At 39.9% G+C, this 19,175-nt stretch overlaps 1 protein-coding gene across 1 annotated transcript in view; it reads right to left on the reverse strand.

Annotated features, from left to right (window-relative positions):
- Positions 1-19,175, reverse strand: part of IMPG1 (interphotoreceptor matrix proteoglycan 1) — a 99,644-nt gene that overhangs the window by 58,336 nt on the left and 22,133 nt on the right. The window contains exons 3-7 of the mRNA XM_032779814.1: positions 18,162-18,328; positions 17,898-17,926; positions 8,916-8,983; positions 6,835-6,929; positions 2,513-2,668 (exon numbers count right to left, since the gene is read on the reverse strand). Of these exons, the coding sequence (XP_032635705.1) occupies positions 2,513-2,668; positions 6,835-6,929; positions 8,916-8,983; positions 17,898-17,926; positions 18,162-18,328 (515 nt within the window). The remainder of the gene's footprint in view (positions 1-2,512; positions 2,669-6,834; positions 6,930-8,915; positions 8,984-17,897; positions 17,927-18,161; positions 18,329-19,175) is intronic.

Consider the following 19,175-nt stretch of genomic DNA (forward strand, 5'->3'; position numbering starts at 1 on the left):
TTGATTAATTGTCACAACTTTTTGCAGGTATCCAGTGCAGGTTAAGGAAGGTAATAGATGGCCAGTGTGCCGTCCCAGTCCCTGAGTTGGCTACATGGCATGTACCTAGAAGTCTTTCTCTGCATTACTGGAGGAGTGGAGGATTTCATATCTAGTGCAGAGAACGGCACCTCTTATCTAGAACTCATCCCTCACATGAGGGAAAAGCAAGAGAGATCTAGAAATCACCTCAGTCTTCATCTTGGATTGTCTTGATGTGCGGGGTGGAGGAGTAGGTGTAGCCTCATACTAATGATTATCAAATTGCCATGCAGACATTGAGCCCAATGTATAGCACTGGACTTGCCCTGCTGGTTTCTTGTCAGCAAGGGACTCTTTGCAGTCCTTCCTTGGTTATGTTTGTGTTATAATTAATGAAACTGCCGCATTGCTTTCATCATATGTGTAGTGTCTTATTTCCTGCCTCCTCCAAGCTACAGTTAGCTTGTCTATATAAACAAACATATGTGAACTTTATTTTCATCTAATTTTATGCAAATCTGTTAGTGTTCACATTTGTGCCACAAACATCTACAATGACTTAAATCTCTTTGCTATGTTTTGGGCTATGTTATGAGCTCATGGATGTTTGGGTCCCAACAAATGCCTCCTCCCCCCCCCCCCCAAAAGAAAAGAAAAGAAAAAAAAACTGAATTAGCATTTGTGGATGAGGTTTCAGAGCTGGTTGAGTTCACGATGCTGCTTCTAACCTGCTTACCCTCACTCCACTAATGCACTTCTAAATCTATCTGATAAGATCACCCTTTGCCTCCCCAGTGGACTATCTTTGGAGAAAGGCATACCAGCTGTCCCATATAGTGCCAGCATGTGAACTGTTTTACTGTTCAGTACTGCATGTCAGAAACATAGCTTCATACTCTTTAAAATGGTAAGATGAAGTTTCACTAAAAGGAAGATACTTTAATAATCACCCTCCCTTTTTTTCTTTTTTTCATATGAAAATATTGTGGAAACTGCTAAACAAAGCAACCAAAAGACACAGATAGTAGGTAGCCCCAGTATATGCGCTGCAAAGAAAAGTCTGCAAGCAACCTTTACTAATGAGATACACTTAGATATCTTGGGAGAAGCAGCTGTTCATTAGCTCTGTCAATACTCCCTTTGCAGTTTCTTTGTATCTGCAATTGATTAAGAATGAGTATAGCTGAGGAGAATGCACAAAGGAACACTGGAGAAACTGGCACTAACTTGTGGTTAATTTTACTAAGCAAGCCTCCTGGAGACCACCTCATCATTACGTGCTAACTATGAAACTGCTAATTAAAGATGCAGTTAGCATTATTAATGATATAAATATGCCACTGCTGCTCCAGTTTACTGTAAAATAACTAGAAGAGGCAGTGTGGTTTCAGTCCCTTGGCTGCTTGCTCTGAAAACTAGTTCAGACAACAGTAGCTAATTTCTTTCAACATTTGTATTAAATTGCTCATTAGGTTTATTGTGAAAATTAAATTACTACAAAGCACTGTCCATTAATTCCTGATTAGGCCCAAATGACTTTCCTAATGTTGAAGTGGGGCTAATACTCTGCTGATTGGTTATCTGCAGCTATGCTACTGAACAGATGCTGGAATTCTTGTTAGGCTGATAGATGGACAGATATTCCAAGCAAGAGATGTTTATGCTTGGGGAAAAGTGCAACAGGCAGGGACAATAGGAGTTGTCTGTTTCAAATGAGGGCAGTTCCTATTTATTATTTATATTGTAGTAGCATCTAGAGCCATCAACTAGCGCAGACACTTATTGTGCTTGGGGCTGTACAAACATAGATGACAGTCCATGCCCCGAAGACCTTATTATCTAAAAGCTTGGGAAAGACTTTATACTTTGAAACAAAGTGTTCAAGGCTCATGGGCAGATTTTCAGCGGGTATAAGTTTGTCATAGCTCCATTGATTCCATGGAACTATGACAATCTACACACAGCTAAAGGACCTGCCTGTTTACTATATGCTTGTTTGTGCTTAGTTCTGGCCAGGGCTCATATGAGCTACTGAATGTAAAGAATAATACCAATATGTCATTCTACTAATACTACTATAATACTAACAATTTTGTAATTCAAGGGCATCCATGTTTGCGGCAAGAAAGTAAAACCTTCTGTGGAAGTCTTTTCTTCAACAATTCTTGTTGCACTAATTTGATATTGGCTTGAAGTTTAGGAAGCATTTTGTGTTGATTAAGAGATCATGAACTATAGCAGAAATTATTGAATTCTTGTGTTAATGCTCCATGGTAATCTGCAGCAATTCCATGGAAACCTACGTTACAGTAAGATATTATTGTTCTTTAATAAGGCAGTGCTCTGTAATGTAGTACTTGGTAAGAGTAAACCTTTGAGAGGTCTCCAATGTATGTGATGCTTTATTTTTAATGTTCTGAATATGATGCAGTTGTTTCTTATTATAAACAAATGTCAGTTACATTCTTTAGCATTGGGTCAACCCTCTTACCTGATGTTGAAATTTTCCCGCTAGTTCCTGGTACTGTGGGGAGTTGGGATCATTCAGCTCTGCTGCATACTCCTGATTGATGAGAGTGACACTGAACTCCACCATCTGCTCCACTGGGAGTTCTGGGACTGTATTAGTGACCTCTGGCTCCAGCCCCTGGGACAAAGGGAGAGGAAATGAGCTTCATGGAGGGAAAATAAGACAAAGTAATTTCTTTAAACACTTTAGTACCTTTAATGGGTACAAACACGTTTTGCTCTTGCTAGAGAAGAGCTTTCTCAAATATATCTTATAAAAAGGATTTTTAATTATTATTTTTTTATGTTTACTCCACAAAGTACTTTCAGGGAGAACAACAGAACAAGAAAGAACAAAAGTGATGTCTGCATCAGAAAGCGTGCTATGTTTCTCCTATGAAGCAGGCTCAAAATGGCAGCTGCCTTAAGACTAGGGAGGGGGGGCTTTACTCCATTTAAAGCAAAAAAAACAATTCTTAGTACTAGGCCTGATTCTTCCCACACTTATAAAAGTTTTTCTTCACCGTGTCTTAAGGGAGTTATTTCTGCTTTACACCATTGTATGTGATAAGAGAATCAGGCATTCTGTTACAAAATAATGGTGTTAGACATTTTTTTCAAGATCCCACCATCATTAGAGTGCAATACAGATCTGTACCTTCCCTTTTCCCTCTCCCCACTTTTTTGGCAATTTATCTGTTATCTGCATAAGGGTGAGATAAAGCTTTTTGTGGAAACAAGATAGGTTTGAACCTTGCTGTGTCTCAGCTTGCCCATGTAGTTGCCTTTAGCACTTCATACAAACATTCTGCTTTTGTTTACCACTGTATAACCTTATTCACAATTAGGTTCAAAGGCAGCATTGCCAACTCTTTTGATTTTATTGCAACTCTAGCAATTTCGGGATTTTTTTTTACCTGTCTTAAGAAAACATGGTGAAAGGTACCTACTTATGAATTTTCCCTCATTCAAAATGTCCACCATCTCCTATAACCTTCAATGGGGTTGAAGCCAGCCATTTCCCTGCAGGCTATCTGCAAGAAGAAGTGAGGCTGCCCATAATGAAGATGGCTGCTGCCTTCCACTGTTTTCAGTAAGATTGAAAACATGTCTCCAGGCAAAATGGCTGCCACTCTGTGGTTCAGGGGGCTAGATAGGATACAGGGACAGTGAGGAGCAGTGGACACACTGTGAAAGGTGACTGGAGAGAGTGAGGGGTAGCAGGGCACTGGAAGGAGCAGAGGAAAAGGTTGCAGGGGAAAGGGGCTGGGGCTTTTGAGAGGTAGGAGGCAGGTTGAACAGGTTGCAGTAGACAGTGATCCAGTGGGAGATGGTGGGGATAGACTGGCAGCATCCTCAGCCTTGGGGTAGTGGTGGGTAAGGGGAGTCCTCTCTGAGCAGCCAGGGGAGGTGGTGTTGCTAACTCTAATGAATTGATCACAAGTCATGGGATTTTGGTGTAGGAAGAGCTGTCAAGATAACATAAGATGCTCCTCCAATCCGGTGATTTTTTTCAGTGCTGGGCATATGGGCAGTACTCTGTGTGAGATCTTTCAGGCTAAGGGCATAGACCTGCCCTGCACCTGATCCCTGCCTTCAGGTATGGCCCTAGAGCAGAGAGAGGGGCAATGGGAGGCAGTGAAGATGGGAGTCGGGGAAAAGCTGCTGCTAGGTTCTGGGCCCTAGATCGAGCAGCAACACTGCCTTAGGACTTCTCCTTTACTTGGGATCCAGATAGAGGAAAAGCCCTGGGACACAGCAGGGCAGGTGAGGTTGGGAGTCAAGAAAGAAATAGGAAGTGAAGGCAGTTCCCCTTTCTTATAGGTGAGGAGAAGCCAATGGAGTTTCCATTTGAGCAGCCAGGGAGAGGCATGCATTTTGTGTGCATTAAAAATGGATTTTTCAACCTGAAATTATTATACACACACAACCACAACAGTAAAGGAGAGTTAAAAAGTCAATGACAGAGTAAAAAACATGGTTTGTAGGGCAAATCTCATGATTTTTTGGGGCTCTGTCTCATCACTTTTGCTCTCTTTAGAGAATCCAATACATGTTTGTTGATCTCTTGAGGTTGGCAAAACTGCAGAGGTGCAAATGAGAACAGAATTTGGGCTACTGTTGTTTTTAATTTGTTTTTAGACATTTTAATACTATTATTTTAAACGCACCACTTCGTACACTGCCTGGTGAGGAGGCAGGAGGAGGAAAACCACTTTTGGCCCTTTGAGAAAGAATTTTGAACTTAGCCCATATTTAGTGTTATTTATTCATATATTTTTAAGGCTAGAGAGTCCATTATGATCACCTATTCTGACCTGCAGAACACAGGCCATAGCATTTCACAGTGTAATTCCTATATCAAGCCTACTAACTTGTGCCTGAATTGGAGCATGCAGGTCAATGGACTTATGTGCTTTTAAAAACTGCATCCTCAAACTTTAAAGATTTCAAGTAATGGAGAATCCGCTATCTCCCTTGGGAAATTGTTCAAAATGTTAATTTAGAACTTGGTATTATAGATGTTGCTTAGGTCAGTGAAAAGATTCCAATCTTCTTCTGTTTCAAATCCTTCTTCAAGACTCCTGTGGTAATCAGTAACACTGACCCATATCAGTACAATATTCCATTGCCAAACCAATTGTATTTGAAAATAAATGCTGTAAAATAGTACTGTCTTCTCTGTTTCCCAGTGGGTTTTCTATTATCTGCCTGTTAAAAATGTAAGAAACTTGCAGCAGGGACCATCTTGCCATTGTCTTTGTCTTGTACAGTATTGAAAATATTGTTAATGCTTAAAAAATGCTACCTTTTTTAATACAGCTCAAGGACATTCCAGTCCTTGTGCGAGGCCGAAAAGGCTTTTGCCTCATGTACAAGAGGATATTACAGGAAGTGTATCAATCAAAAGAGATATGACCCAAAAGAACTGCAGGCTGATCTGCCTTAGTCCCACAGACAGGTGGGTTTTCTTTTTCCACTATCAACTAGGTTGGCATTGGGCTGCTGGAGACATTTGTCCCAGAACTGAGCACCTGGGTTTTGGTAGCTGCCAAGAATGAGCAGAACAAGAGATTTGCTCTATTATGATGGCACCACAGGAGAAAGAGACAAAAGGGGCCTTTACGTACAATCAAGGATAAATAAAACCAAGTGTATGTCTGTGCCAGCATATTCTGCAGTGGCACAGCACGTGCAGTGTTGTGCAATTATTTGTCAAGATGCCTCAGTTTTAGATTAACATATGCTGTATGCAGTGCATACAGAAGTCTGTCGTTTTAATGGCTTGTCAGAAAGGGAGGTGGATGATTCTGTGTCCTTCTACAAGCGCAGAACCAAAGAATACATACATTATCACTACTACCATTCCTCTTAGAGGCAGTTCCATGAAGAGGCTACTACCAAGGACTTGGGTGAAGGGAGAATGGAGAGAGAGCCTACAACATGGAAAAGTTAATTTATTTTGAAGTGTACTAAGGGCTCTGAATTACTAGAAACAAATGACTTTTGCCCAGCTCTTTCCCCTCCCCAGATAATAAAGAGTTAAGGGCCAGATTTTTAAAGGTACTTAGGTGCCTCACTTTAACAAGGCATCTAACTATCTTTAAAAAAATTGGCCCTAAATGAATTAAAACCTTTTTTGTCCGTTTTTCCCTGATGAATTAAATGTTATTGATATTGAGGATGGCAAAGAAACAATCAGTTGCAATTTCCCTCATTTCACTGCATAAGTAGAATGAAAAACCTATCACAGTCATAGTTTTGTTCCAGTGGTGTACAGAGGTATTTTTCTCAGTAAAGGGACTTTTTGCATCCCTGAACCTCTGAAGCCCCTGGTGCCTGTTTGCTCTGGAGAGATATTGGGGAAGATTTCTGTGTCACACTTGGTTGCTAAGAAGGAAGAAAGGCCAGATGGATTGGCGGTACTCTTGCCTGTTCCACTGTGCCCAGTACAGAGCTCAGAGTGTGAATTTGCACTGCTTTTACATAAAACAATGGGATTACAGAATTGTGTAATTAGGCCTAAAATCCTTGATTCAAAGAAAGAGGGAGAACTATGCTTCAAAGACTATTATAATGTCTGTATATTTTCCACACTCATGAGCAGGAACCATTATTCATGATTAGCATATAGAAGAGAGGCCAATAAAACCCTTGAATCTTAATTGAAGTGTATAGAAAAAAGCACTAATGGCTTTGAACTGCAGAGTTCTATAAACAACATTTATTTATTTATTTATTTGCTATGTTAGTTTAAAGAAGAGAGGTGAATCAATAGTAAATAGGATATTAGACTGTCCTCACCTTCACAGGAGTCTTTGTGTCATTGACAGTTTCATTGCGTAGTGTGCCATTAGGAGCTGATGCATGTGGAGGCGGAGATACGTTAGGGGCACCTGCTGGGATTTAAAATAAAAAGGAAGTGAGAAAGGAACATTGCTTAGCTATCAACTTATAGAAAATTCACTTCCTAATTTCGTATGTGTGTGTGTGTGTAGAAACTTGGGCTGTTGAAATGTGGTAATGAATTAAGGCAGGACTGCAAGTCCTTTTCCTGTGTGTAAAATATGGCCTTTCATTAATATCATAAAAGTCAATGGGGTTGAACTGTAAGCAGAGTTCAACTCTGAGTTTAACTCTGCAAACTGCTAAGTCAGAGAGCTGAAGCTGAGGGTCAAAGAGGGCTTAAGGCAAGGGACAGTGGAGGACTTGGATATATGTATATAACAACATGCAATATACGTATTCTGCTAAATATCCTTACTACATGGTAAATGAATGAATATTTTTGATTTTGCAGGTGCAATCTTTGTTTCTATGACTGTATCACAGGGTGACACTGGCTTTTTAAGAGGGAAGAATCCAGTGCACCTGTGTCTGGTAAGCTGCGCCCAACTGGCTTAAAAAAGGGCACGTGGGCCCTAGAGGGGAGAGAGATCAGCAGGTGAGAACTTTCCAGGAGAGTGTAGAAGGTGCCAAAGGCAGGAGCAGTAGAGTGATTTGCTTGCTAACCTTCATAAGACAGGGCCAGAGGGCTGGAGAGGGCTGAAGGCCAGGAAGCAGCAGAGTTGCACGCTCACTTGTATGTCAGAGAGCTGAAGCTGAGGGCCAAAGAGAGCTTAAGGCAAGGGAGCAGCGGAGGACTTGCATGCTGATTCTCCTCGCTGGAGAGCTGGAGTTAGGGGAATGGTGGAAGGGCCTGCTTCTTGGTCTGTCTGAGATCTGAGAGGTTAATGGAACAGGGGAAGTGGTGGATAGTGAGGATGAACTGCCAGAAGAGGCAGTTCTGCTGCTAAGAGCTGGCTTGCACTCCAGCTGGAAGCGTGGGGGTGGTTGTCCTGGGAGAAGGACAAGTGAAGACCCACAAAGGGTGCAGGTGTGGCAGAAGATGCTGGAGTGTGATGTGTGTATGTGTGTGGGGGGAAATAGAGGGTGTCAAAGGACAACATGGTGGAATTTTATGGACTACATGCACTGGGGGTGATAAATGGACTGTTTTGGGTCTTTTGTTATGGACTATATTACACGGTTTTTGGAGCAGGGGTGTTTTTGAGGCAGACAGCACCTGGTGTGGATTTACTGGGGCTTCTGAAGGAGGGAAACTGAGGCAGCACACCTGTTCTGCTGCAGCATGTTGCTGGAAGGTGCCCAATATGACAGACTAATATCTTTCTTTAGGAGTCAATTTAAAGTAACAAGAGCCTTTGGGGGGAAACTTGAATTTTCCCATTGGAAGCAAATTCATTTATAATATTAGAAACACTTTGGTTAAAGTCACTTTAAGTTTGACCACTTACTGCACTAAGCTGCTAATATTTACAGTTTTTAATTTCAATATTTTACCAGCATTTAAAAAAACAACTACTACTTTTCAAGGCTTACACATTGCACCTGCTAACATTCTTTCTTGCCACACCTTTTAAATAAAAGCTTGAATTAATATGCTGAGATCAGTATGACTTTCTGGCTAACCACTTGAAAATAAAGGATTATATTGGTATATCCTAGTCTGCTGATTTTGGCTAACAAAATGCAACAGCTCAAACTCCAAACATTATTTTAGAAGTGAAATAAAATTAGCACTGTAACATCTTATTGGCTGCAAATTAAACTAGAAAAGGTTGTTTGTTAAAGTGCACCCTCGAAATCGAAAATAATGTGAAAAACCAAGTTAGAGTAATAGTTTTTTTTTGTCTGAATGTCAAGGTACACTCCACAGAAACCCTAATGTACTCAGTATAAACCATTTTGCTAAAACACTTTTTTGGTTGTACCTAACTGAACATTTTTACTTTTGTTGCTGTCACCAAATTACAGCCTTCTAAATTCTAATAGTAATTGTTTCTAACAATTTTGTGCTAATGGGCAAGCAGTTTCAATTTTACCTGTAGAAAGGGAAGAAATGTCCTCAAGCTTTTTGCCACCTGTTTTCTCTGTAGATATTTCATCTTTCCTATTAATCAAATAGAAAGGAATGTTTTAATGGGCAGCATTCATTATCAGCAGGAATATCATGAAATTTTGGCTTCTACATTAAAAACAGTTTTAAATGAAGGAAGTTATTTTTAATGTAATATTTTGATTCCAGCTTTCTGAAAAAGGCAGTGGAGCCATCAATTGCTTTTTTATTTGGGAACTTATAGAACTTATATTTATGTTCTTTTCTCAGCATAAGATTTCTTCTTTCACTAAGAAACTATTAAGTAATAGTGATACCATGTTGTTGTCTGAATACCACACCTGACATGAGTTTGCTTGTGTAATTTCATTAATTCTATGAATAATCATAGAGAGAGTGGGCCCTGTAAAATGTGATGATAGTGCATAGTCAGATTATACATACAATAGCTGTTTAGAGCCTGTTTCTTTGCTGACTGAAGTCAATGAAAGTTTTGCCTTTGACTTAAGTCGAATTCAATTGGGCTCCAAGCCAATAACTCTCTGTGTGTGAATATTTTCTAAACCAAATATTTTCTCCCTTGCTGGTCATGACATGAAGCATGATGTGAGCATCTCTTTAAGAAGTCTCATCTTTTAATCTTGGAGCCACTAGACTCTACTATACTATGACTCTTTTTTTTTTGGTGGCTAATTAAGAAAGGTGAGGGGAGGGTTAGTGAAAATCAGTTGTCAGATCACTGGCAGCCAGATGGCTGTCATTGATCCCCTTTAAACTAGTAATGGTCTTAAACCAGATCCCATGATCAAAACCTTTCTGAATTTTTAGGAAAGTTTGGATTCAGATCTGGATCCAGACATCCAAGGCCTGTCTACGATAGGCTTAAAACCAGATATGCCAAAACTTTGAGAGAGTTTAGATTCAACTCCAGGTTTGAATTTTGCAGCTCTGGCCCCATCTTTTCTTCAAACACAGGAATGGCACCTCAATGACGCACCAGATCTGTGCATGACCAGAGCTTATGAGCACAAGGTCCTGACTGAATCTAGCTCTGCCAGCTGGCTGCCTGAATTATATTGATTGCTTTTTACCAATAGTATATCTTACATTATTGGTATTTAAAATAATTTCTGGTGACATGGAGGCAGTTTTTTGCGCTACCAAATTGGACGTCTGAATTCAAGCTCTTTCTCCAAGCTAGCCACAGTTAGACTGGAAAGAGAAGTAAATGACTCACATATGCTTTGAATTTCTGGTACTCTTTTAACTAAAAAAGAAGTATGACATCCCATGCTAGCAACATGTCCAATCCCCCTTGGCTGGAAGGATGGTGGCTGTGTTGTGATGTCACAACACTACTGAATATACCAAATTGAGGGAAAATAGCTTTTACTGAGGAAATACCTATGAATGGAGTGTTCAGGTGAAAATTGATCTGAGTTAGAGAAAATACATTGCATATGCAAAGTATTTTATTAACGATGACAACACTCAGCTCTTAGTATATGGAGCCAAGGCAGGTCATGCTGCACATGCACAAATAGCTAACTTAGTAACTTAGCTGTATCGTGAAAATTTTAGAGCAGGTAGACAGTGGATCCTTTGCCTCATTCTCTGAATATCGTGTATGGCGGGAACTGAATATAATACTATATTTTTTTCTACAACCTTAGATATGTATGTGTAGCATATCTGTGCTTGGCACAACCCATAAAAGGTGTGAAAGTCACTGGTAGCCCCCCTTAACAGCTTACAAGCAGCCAGTAGGGAGACGCAGAAGCCTCACGGACACAGTACTCTGAACTTTTGAACAGTCTCCCCTTATCAGTTTTGAGACAGTTGAAGCTGGTTCTTAGCTGGTTTTTGCTGAGCAGATTGCAGAAGTGCAGGGTTTGTTAACCACGAATCAAATGCTAGCATGACCGAAGCCTGTGTGTGTATAAAAGATTCTTGATTTTTGTACTGAGTAGAGTTTTTTTGTACCAAGGTACAAGGCTCTCCTTTCTTCTGCAGAATAAAGCATCTTTTCCTTATCCCTGTCAGGCTGTTATTGGCTCTCAGCCAGGCAGACCCGATATTTTGGTAACAGTTTCTGGCGACCCAGACGGGACCCTCCTAGCTTGGACATCGGACTCCGGACAGCTGTGGTGAACTAGGAGCGGCGCCACAGGGGTGTTTAGCCCCTCTTCCTCACTCTGCCGCAGCCCCTGGGGTTTGTGCTCCGATAAGGTGAGCCCTAATAGGATAAGGAAACGCTATCTGGTTCTGGTTTACTATCTGGTTCTGGTTCTGTTCTGTTTAACCGGTTACTGTTGTTTTTTTGCTCTGTTCATTTGGGCGTTAGGTGTTCGTAATTCCTCAGGGTGGAAGCCATTGTGTGCAATGAAGCTCCGAGGTCGAACTGAGATCCTTCTGTCCCATCCCCTGTAGCAGTCAGTGTATAGAAGTAGAAAAACCTGGATCAGACCATAATTCCCTCTGCTCTCTGTGTAATTCTCTGTTCTGTTTGAGTGTCAGAAGACAGATGGGTGGGTCTCTGGATAAACCCTCTAAGGATAGTCCTTTGGATTATATGTTAAGTAAATGGCCTTTACCCGGTGTTCAGAAAGGACTGTCAAGAGGAAATTGAATAAACGCCAATGGGCCATGTGTTTTTGTCCCGGTGGCAAGCCTCACGAGGGAGGACTCGGGTAGTCTTGTGAGTAAGAATGTTTAAGGGAAGAGACCAGGAAGGGTGGGGGCTAATTGAGAAGACCACTCTCCTAGCTAAACTGGTAGTGGAACAAGTTGGTGTGCATGGAAGGGACAGTTCAGCGAGAAAAGCAGGATCGGGCCCAGGCAGGCAGGCAACAGACAGAGAGATTGGAAAACAGGTTGGAAAATTTTGAGGGTGTAGTGGAAGGAAGGAGTAAGTAAGTGTAAGCATGGGGATTTCAAATACCCAGGACAATACTTGAAATGGTCATTTGAGTTGATAGAAGTGGCTGTTGGGAGACAAGCAAGTGATTTAAGGAAGAGTGAGAAGTTAACACTGTAGTTGCTGGAGGGAACAGCAGTTGAACTTTGTAAAAATGCTAAAGAGAAAAGTTCTTGGTGTCTTTGAAATGTTTGTAAATAAATTCAGGCAAAGAAATGATTAGATTGCAATCATTTGGCTATGAACAATTTAGTTGAATTAGCTAAAGAATTTATACAGTGCTATGTAATTGAAATTTTATTAGGCTCTAAGGGGCACTATAAGTAGTGATTTCTTTTTTAGTGTTTGAAAGCAGGAGTTAAAAGTAAAAAGCAAGCAATTCTGGTAAAGTTAATTATGTCCCTTTTAAGGTAAGAATCTTTAAGCTATGGATAGAAAGCAAGCCAGAAAGCATCTGTGTTAATGCAAATTATCTAACTGATAAGGTAGAAGCCACTGAAACCTGGGCTACCTATGAAACAAATACAAGAAAATATGGGGTAATTCCTCTGTTTTGCCTGAAACCAACAAGGGTATTCGTATATTTTAAGTGATGATTGACTGCCCATGAGGGTAGACCTCTGTTTTTTTTTTGTCTTTCAGATAATCAGAGAAAACTGATGCCAGCTGACCAGCATTTAACGTACCATGCATTTACTGGCACAATAGGAATTATGTTTTGTGTTCTATGTTCTGTTTTGTGGTGTTTGTCTCGTGGCTAAAATTGTTGTGTTTAATATTTTCATAGGATAGTCTAATTTAAAATCAAACAGAAGTGTTAAATGCAGATACTTGTTTTATTCAACTTGGAATACAAAGTGTTTGGATAAATCAGGACAATGTGATATACTAATGTCTAACACATTTGCTTAAGTAAGAAAAAGAATCTTCACTGGCCAGATTGTTAATTAAAAAAATTGTTATTAAAATTTGCATACCAACAGTCTTTGGAAGCAAGGACATGAAAAGTTAACCCACTCCCCATATTATACATGGGATCCTTCTGACTACCTCAGATTTCTAGCTAGAGGGCTGGGGATGGTGGGAAGCTATTGGACTAGAGGTTGTATTGAGTGAACTCCTCAAAGTGGGTGTGCTTGTCCTGGCTTTTGCTCCAAAGCTCTGTAATAAAGTTATTTTAGTGGAAGGGTATATGTGGCATACATTGAATAATAAGACTAATGTACTGTATAATGGCAATGTTTATGTGTTCATGTTGGGAAAAAGTGTATGAGTGAAGAGTGGAAGTTTCCTTTGTAGGTTAAAAGAAGCCAAGAAGGGAAGAAGGAAAAGAACAGAATGAATTAACTGGAAAAAAAATAGCTAGCAAGCTCAGTCTAAAGATAAGACACTGGCCCCATTCAAGGACACTGCTCACAGCTAAGACTTGGCTGACAACCAAGAAAAGGGGGCAGGGGGCTTGAATGTGCCCAAGCAGCTATGAGATCTGCAAAACACTGCCAGGCACTAATGAAATGTGTTAGGTTTCTTTTCTCACAGGTAAAGAAGCGCTACCCAAAGACCCTAGCAGCCCTGCCACTCCTTGGAACCAGGAGACTGGATCTATGTAAAGGTCCACCAACGAAAGACTGCTTTGGCTCCATGCTGGAAAAGCCCTTATTAAGTCCTGCTGACTACCAACACCGCTGTGAAGTGCCAAAGACTGACTGCTTGGACCCATGATTCTCACTGCAAAAAGACCCCTCCACCTCAGGAGGATTCTCCTACTGATGATTTAGCCTATTCCTCCTTCTAGCTCTGTTGTGCCTTCTGGACAGCAGGGAAAAAGGACAAGGTGAAGTGCTAGTAACCTCTCCCTTGTCCACTGACAAACCTACTGTGCCTTTGAATTTTTCTAGAAGAAGCAAAACCATTACAGGGTGATGTGCTGGTAACCTCTCCCCTGTAGGATGCTGAACCACAACTGTTTCGGGGAAGAAGAAGGAACACTCACTCCACTGAAATTGCCAAAGTCCAGGAGTTCCTGACTAGAAAGGAAATTAAGAACTGATCCTGGTGAAGAAACAAAGAATTATACACTGGCAGGAAGAAATTTGTGGGACCCATGCTTGGGAATGTGGTATTGATTGGATTTTGGGGTTTGTTCTACAGGCTGCACCCTGTGTTCTGGATAAATCCTTCAGCATGTATTGCTCTCCTTAATTGGATTTTAAATGACAGTACCAAGGCACCTTGTTGCCCCTGCCATCTCCCCCATTACCCTGTAATACACCCCCTCCTAGGCTATTAATGTTAATGACTTTTGAAAATATCGAGGATTGTTAAATAACAGATGTAATATAGTACTACACCAAGGAAAGATGGTATTGAATATCACTGAGGCTGCGAAGGCATTGCAGTGGGATCTAGTATGTTTAGAAATTCAGGATTTCCTGAATAACCAGCTGATGGCCATTCAGAGTGATCTTGAGCACCAGATTTGGCCCACTGCCCTTACAGACACATCAGGAGTACCATCTGATTTGTGCTCATGGAAACATACTTGGACACTTTCTGAGTGGAAATGTGGACGTTCACAGTGCTCCCTCCAAGCATTTGGACCGGTTAGGGGGGTATGGGCTCCCACATACCGAATCCTGACGGAACCATGGGGAGGATGCATGTGGGACTGGATTATTCACTGAGACATTTGGGAAATTAAACCACCTGGTATATCTAACTGATTTATAGTCAGTGCCCCAATCCCTTAGTTGTCAGAAAAACAGGATTCCACTCTTTTGTCCATGCACTCATTCCTGGGTTGGGGGTGGCTAAGCTCAAGACAGCAGTTGTAAATATTTCTGCAGAGCTTGAAAAAACAGCTAATGCATCAATAGACACTTTCCAAAAGTTGAAATGAGAGATTGATGAAGTAGCAGAAGTGACGTTGCAAAATAGACGTGTGCTAGATGCCATGAATGCTGAATTAGGGCGGGACTTGTGCTCGTATTGGGGAAAAATGCTGTTTTTATGTTAATCACTCTGGTTTAAGCTATTAAGAATGCTGCTGCTGTTTTCCATGCTGTATCATTCCTCCAAATGATTCAGTAGTAAAGAATAATTTTAATAGCATAGACCCATGGCCACCTACATTTTCAGCTAAAATTGTTCAGCTAGAATACAAATAACTTATTGTTATCTGCCTCATTCTCTAAACTGTATATAAGGAAAGTTGTGCTGTGCGTGGGAGCATTGGAAATTAGCTTCATAATTAGTCACTTCAGCCCTTGTATACTGAATGGCTGCTGACTGAAGACTCCATTTTGGAATGACGTGAATGGGAATTTAATCAGGCCTTAAATTATTGAAATACATACCTAAAAAAGCAGGAAACACAATAGTCAAATCAAAGTCACTAAGGACATTGTGACAATGATAACAATGTAGTTCATACCAATGAAAGATATTACAAATTGCTACACATGATTATCTAGAGTTGTACAAACAATTGTGTGATTTGACAAACATAATTAAGTAATTTGTAATTAGTAATTACTAATTAGTAATTAGTCAAGTAATTAGTAATTTGACAAACATAATTAAGACTGTACCATAATATTTATGCACAAGGGGGCAGAATTAAGCATGCAACTTTAATTTTGTCATTTTCAGTCTTTTGAGGGTTTTACCCTGTAGTCCTGATGTTCTCTTAACACAGGACCTGAACTTCTATTTTGTTACGCTGGTGTTATGTGAGTGTGAGTCCATTCACTTTAATGGAATTTCAGTGGATTAAAACTGTTATAGGGAAGCAGAGAATTGGGTACCTAGAGTTTTCCAATATGAATAAATATTATAAATAAATACATTATACACAATAGTAGTGATATGCCTGAAATTGAGGTATAAATTTCTAAGTTTGTACTGAGCAGTTTTAAGCAAGGTTCAACCCTTTCCTCATTTTTTTTACGTTTTTAAGTATTCATGCATCATACATAATTTTCTAGGAGTTTATCCCATTGAATTTTGGAGATGCTCTGTTGCCTGACAAGCATCTATCATTACATCTCTTAGGACTGTAATAATCTACCAATTTATTTTTAAGCTGCATGGAAAGAAGCTGGGGTGGGGGTTATCTTTTCAGAACACAGCATAATACATCTTCTTTCTGTGGCTTCTAGTGAACTATGAACAATTTTGTATCCTGACAGAGAAAGCTTCAACTCACCGAAGCATGCAAAACAATAATTTAAATTGCTTCTTAATCAAACTAAAAAAAGTCACTATTGGAATAAATCTTATCTTATTGAAACATGCCATTTATTTTACATACATGCACACACACAATAAAGGTATCTCTTCTAAAATATATACCCTTCATAAAGAATATGCATACACAAGGAATAAAATCTTGGCCCCACTTGAAGTCAATAAGAATTTTGCCATTGACTTCAGTGTGACCAGGATTTCACCCGAGGCATGTTCATATGGATACAGCACATACATGGTCTAGAAATCTACATAGAGACAGCAAAATAACATTGGTGAAAAATTAAACAGTTGAACAGTTAAAATCACAAAAAATAAAATAAAATCGCAAAGCTTAAGATTCCAACAGCAATGTGAACTCACCAGCTATGTACATCTTGTATATTTTATGCAATATATTTTTATGACAACAAGTAATATATTAAGCTACACATGAACTCAGAAAAATAGAAATGGAAAATGCTACATATATTCAACATGACTGAGTTACTGTTCCTGCGTTAGAATCTTAACTTTTACATATCCTGGTTTGTATTTAAAAGGCAATGACTGCATAACTTCAATGTCATGTTAAAGGGAGAACCATAATTTAAAAATATTACTTCTGTTGTTACAAGTGACATGATAAGGATACAATAATTTTAAAGTGATTCAAGAAGAAACATTTTTCAGTTTGCTTTCCGTTCCATTTGACTGCACTTTTCAAATAGTAAGTTAATTAATCATTGCCATCATGTTGCTTATCTGCATCTTTCACATAGCAATAGGAAGAGAAAAACTTTTTTAAAAATAGGAAAATTTGATTATTGAAAATCTCTACGATTGGCAGGGGAATTTGAATAGGTTTAGCATGGGAGATTGCTCATCAGTTTCAAAAAGTAAATTTACTTTAAGTCGATGGTGCTCCTTTAATATAGTTTTTACATTTTAATTTCTCTGTGTGTGTGTGGTTAATTAAAAAGAAAATCAAAGTAAACACTTGTGCTTAATAAAGTTGCTCTGCAGATGGTCCGAAGTGATGACCCATTTAACTGAGATAATTGGGATGGGGATGGGCTAAGTTTCTCCAACTGCTATATTCAGGGCTTGTCTACCATTGGGAATTTACCAAAATAGCTATTCTAGAAGTGGATTAAGCTAAATCTGAAAAAGGCACTATTATTCTGAAATAGCTATTTCTGTAAATTTCCCAGTGTAGACAAGTCCTTAATGCCTACGTAGAGACAATTTTCTGCATGGTAGGATTTACAGGATAGCTGAACATCAGTTAACACTGAGATAAGCATATCTTCACTAAGGAGAAGCTTAATTTTTTAAATTAAAGCACAGGATTTGCCCTTTCTTGTAGAATGCATCAAAAGTGATTAGAACCCCTACAATCATGGAATACCTGATTTCCCCCCCCCCACACCAATGATTTCTCCTTTTCTTTGTCTTCTTTTTATTTACCATTAAGATATTGCAGAGAATTTTGTGGTATGTATGTGTATTAGTCATACTCTCTCATGACACCTATTCTAGCAGAGGCTTTGGTCTCGACTGAACCTTGTGGTCACACTAAACTAGGAGAATTTTTCATGATGTTGCAAAGTGAACAGGTATTAGCTAAGACTTTCGCAAAGCCTTAATGATATGAGCTCTATTATTGTACAGTACACACAGCTGTCTCACATATACTACACATGGTGCACACCAGGGTTCTATCCATGCATGCACTCTCTCACATCCACATAAATCTGCACATACTTTTTCAAAAAAGGCAGTAGCATCAACTGGTGAGTACTCTATATTTGCTTTACTTACCTTTCCTGGAAGGGTCTATGTTTTACTCGCTGCAAAAAGATTAAAAAAAAAAGTTTTTACTAGAGGGTGTATTCAATCAGACAGGAGAAGCCTGTTAGTTCTTCTGTTTACTTTATTGTTAGCACCACTTTTTTTCACCCAGTGAATGTTGATTTTTTGCAGTACACCCTCCCTTGTCTGTTATACCTTATCTTTACGCATGACATTTAACGGGTGAAAGCTGGGAAATCTTAACATTTCTAAAGAAAGTTCAATCGTTCATACCCGTTGGATTATCTCCAGATGTTCCTGGGAGTTGCTGAAGTTTTTGCCAATGTCAAATATGCAGAAGGTTTCTCGCTGGCAGGCATTGACCCAGTTCTGATATTCATTTGTATCAGGAATCCGATCCAGAAAGATCCGAAAGGCTTCCCATACAGCTTCCTGGCAGACTGAAGAAGCAGAGCAGGGTGAGAGATGGATGTACTAAACCATACAGAAAACTTCCAGGCCAACTTCCACATACTTTTAAAGCAAGAGCTAATTTTCTGTTGCATTTTGGATTTTTTGTTTTCATTCAGTGCTTTAAACAGAAGATTTTTTTTTTTGCAGTTTTCATGTTTGAGTTGACATTTATTTGTCTTCACACAGAAGGACTGAGCCTCTGAGTGCTAACAAGCACGTACTTGCTACAACATGTACGCCTTGCATGAACAATGAAAGAAAACAGATGTAAGGAAACATATTAACAATGGAGAAAGCATAAATTTCCAAGTGGCCTTGTAAATAACATGTAGTTAGTAGATAAAGAAAGAGTAATAAGAATAGTGTGTGATAAGCTTGCAGCTGAAGCTTTGCTTATTAATATATTTTGCAGCTCGTGGAGGGGTCAGGATCTGTACAGGGACTGGTTACAAAAATTAGTAAGGAAATTATAAAGTGTGACACAAGGTAAAATGTAATGCACATGCATTAGTGTGTTTTAGAATAGGTATATAATCTGCGGGGCTGGCTCTAGGTTTTTTGCTGCCCCCCTACCCCAGCCCTAGGCTCTCACCCCTGCACCAGTGCCCTCCCCCCCACGCACCCCCTGCCGCCCCAGCACTGGGCTCTCCCTGCAACCCCAAACCACCCCAGCCCTGGGCTCCCCCTACCAGTGCTGACTCTGCCCACTCCCGCCTCTCCTCCAGCCAGTCTGGTGCTGGCAGGGTTGGGGTAAGCAGAGGGTCTCCTAGGCCGTGACTCAGCCCAGGGTCTCTCCAGCCAGAACTCCCACCTCCAGGACCGGCTGGGACCCAG

The sequence above is a fragment of the Chelonoidis abingdonii genome, chromosome 3 (genome assembly GCF_003597395.2).
Source record: "Chelonoidis abingdonii isolate Lonesome George chromosome 3, CheloAbing_2.0, whole genome shotgun sequence".
Classification (NCBI taxonomy): Eukaryota; Metazoa; Chordata; order Testudines; family Testudinidae; genus Chelonoidis; species Chelonoidis abingdonii.